Here is a 2498-nt window from a genome sequence, read left to right as displayed (position 1 = left end):
GTTTTAACCACAGCCACCCTTACAGATACTGAAGAAAATTTTTGAACTGGTCACAGTACTAAAAAAAGAAGTTACCAACTTTTAATTCAAATAGAAGCCACAGCACACCCTGCACAGAACTTAAGGCTTCTACTAAGGGCAGCCAACCCTGCAGAGCTGTGCCAAGAGCAGCACGTTGAAACAGAAGGGTCAAGACAGCTTTTAGTTTGGGACGATCAACCACAGAATCTGAGTCCGCCCACTGGGACCGTGGCCGCCTAGACCAAGGCAGAATGAGTGAATGAGTGTGAGTGTGTGTGTGTACACACCTTCTTCAGTTCAAAGGCGATGTCTCTGTCACGAGGATTCTGTATATGTGTCTTCCTAGAGCAGTGGCGTGTGAACCTAGAGCGGGATGTGTGTGTGTGTGTGTGTGTGTGCATGCACGTGTGTGTCTATGTAACCTAGAGCGAGTGTGTGTGTGTGTGTGCGCCTCTAGCCCGCAGGCTGCACGGGCTCTGTCACAGAGATTCTGTGTGTGCACGCACGTGTGTGTCTATATAACCTAGAGCGAGTGTGTGTGTGTGTGTACCTCTAGCCCGCAGGCTACGTGGGCTCTGTCACAGTGATTCCAGGTCTTAGAGTGCGTGTTGTGTGTGTGTAACCCAGGGCGGGTGTGAGTGTGTACCCCCTTCAGCCCGCAGGCTACGTGGGCTCTGTCACAGTGACTCAAGTCTGTCTCTGCAGCGGGAAGGCAGACACAGACCATCAGCGTGAACAAACAAGGCTGTGTTCCAATAAAACTTTATGAAACAGAAATCAGAGCTTCTTACATTTCATGGCTCATGAAGTATTATTCCTCTTGATTTTCTCAAACATCGGAAGATGTGAAAACCGTTCTCAGGTGACAGGCCACGTTGCACAGGCCACACAGGGTCTGCCGCAGGCCCAGGCCCCATCTGCAGCAGCAGAGCCGGGCTCAGAGCAGGGCCCGGCATCTGCCACGCAGGAGGATGCATCCGTCTGTCCATCTGGCGGGGGCAGCCAGCAATGGTGCAGAGAACAAGACAGGAGGAACTGAGAAACAGCACAGATTCCCGCTCTGCTTGAACCCCACAAGCTCTGCGACTTGACCTCCCCATGAAATGGAGCCTTCTATCGGCCACCACCAGGTCTCGCCTACCCCCGAACCGCTACAGCCCTTCCTGAGACCGAGTTAAAGGCCCGTGGCTCACACAAGCTCCCGGAGGCCGAGGGCAGGGAGGGGCAGAGCACCCAGGCAAAGTACGCGTCAGACAAACAAGCCTGTCCCCCTCCCTGGGATCCAGGCCTCAAGACCAAGCTGGGGGAACCCACCACGGCAAGACAGCCAAGTGGGGTCTCAGAGGAGCAGAGCCCCCCACGCCATTACTGTGCCCCGTTCCGCATTAGTCCACTGAGCGTGGCCCGAGGAACACGCACACAGTCCAGGGGCGCCCCCAGTCCTGCCCACGGATGGGGTGGGGGAGCAGTGGGTCCCAGACCAGAGGGGACCGGAGTCCGCGAGGTGAGGGAGGGCCGGGGCAGCTCCCGGCAGAGAAGAGCAGGTGCCCCGGAGGCAGCAGGCAGGCAGGGGAGGTCCAGCAGACTCGGAGGCACCTGCTGACCGAGGCGACGGTGGAGCAACCCATCTGGCGACTGGGGATGCCTGTCCCGTTCAAGAACGGATGGGAAGTGGATAGGGGCTCTCAGAGGGCAGAAGCAAGGGGACCGGTAAGAAAGCCGTGGCAGGTGAGAAGGCACCAGGACCCACCGTGAGGCAAGGCTTACATCAGAGAAGATGCAGCAGAATCCTAGAGGTGGTGGCTCACCAGGCTTGGGGAAAGCGCTGGGAGGGAAGCCGTCTATGCTGATGCCCAGATGTGTGACCCAGCGGTCAGGCAGCCCACAGGATGACCACCTGAGCTGCACAGTCCAGGGGCAAGAACGGCGTAAAAACAACAGAAAACAGCATCCGTGCTGAACGGACCCCTTCTCTGAAATAAAGATCCCAACAGCTGTTTCAGAGAGACCCCCCTTTCAGAGAGACCCCCCCGAAGTCCCAAAGGCTCTATTTGTGGTCGATACCCTCACTGAAAGGCATTTCTGGTTATTTAGATGAGCTGGGACAGTAAGAACCGTGACTTCTCATCAATACTGCTCATTTTGAAATTTCAGATGGATTCCTAACATGAGACCCAGTGTGTTAAGATGCATAAAAGCAGAAACTAAAGAAACACCAGCCACGACCTACCTAGAGGAGGGCGTTGTTTAAACCAACCGCAGGCGGTGGGCTAGCCCGCGGGCAGCCGATGGGACAGAGCCAGTGCTGACTTCAGAGGCCGACGCCCCAGGCTTCCGGTAAAGAGACGACGGGCCAGTGAACTCTCTCCAGGGTTCCCACAGACACACCTGCTCTGTCCGGAGCAGGGCCCGTGGAAGCCCCCGGGATCAGGCCGGCCAGCTTGCCTTCCGGGGCAGAACCGCGGAAGTGAGGGGAC

At 56.8% G+C, this 2498-nt stretch overlaps 1 protein-coding gene across 1 annotated transcript in view; it reads right to left on the bottom strand.

Moving 5' to 3' along the window:
- CDYL (chromodomain protein, Y-like) overlaps window positions 1-2498 on the bottom strand; it is a 35429-nt gene that overhangs the window by 32151 nt on the left and 780 nt on the right. The window contains exons 2-3 of the mRNA XM_010835881.1: window positions 1830-1923; window positions 1391-1463 (exon numbers count right to left, since the gene is read on the bottom strand). Coding sequence (XP_010834183.1) covers window positions 1391-1463; window positions 1830-1923 — 167 coding nt within the window. The remainder of the gene's footprint in view (window positions 1-1390; window positions 1464-1829; window positions 1924-2498) is intronic.

The sequence above is a fragment of the Bison bison genome, unplaced genomic scaffold (assembly GCF_000754665.1).
Source record: "Bison bison bison isolate TAMUID 2011002044 unplaced genomic scaffold, Bison_UMD1.0 scf7180017864053, whole genome shotgun sequence".
NCBI classification, from domain to species: domain Eukaryota; kingdom Metazoa; phylum Chordata; class Mammalia; order Artiodactyla; family Bovidae; genus Bison; species Bison bison.
The sequence above is the reverse complement of the archived record's forward strand: the minus strand, read 5'-3'. Positions and strand labels throughout refer to the sequence as shown.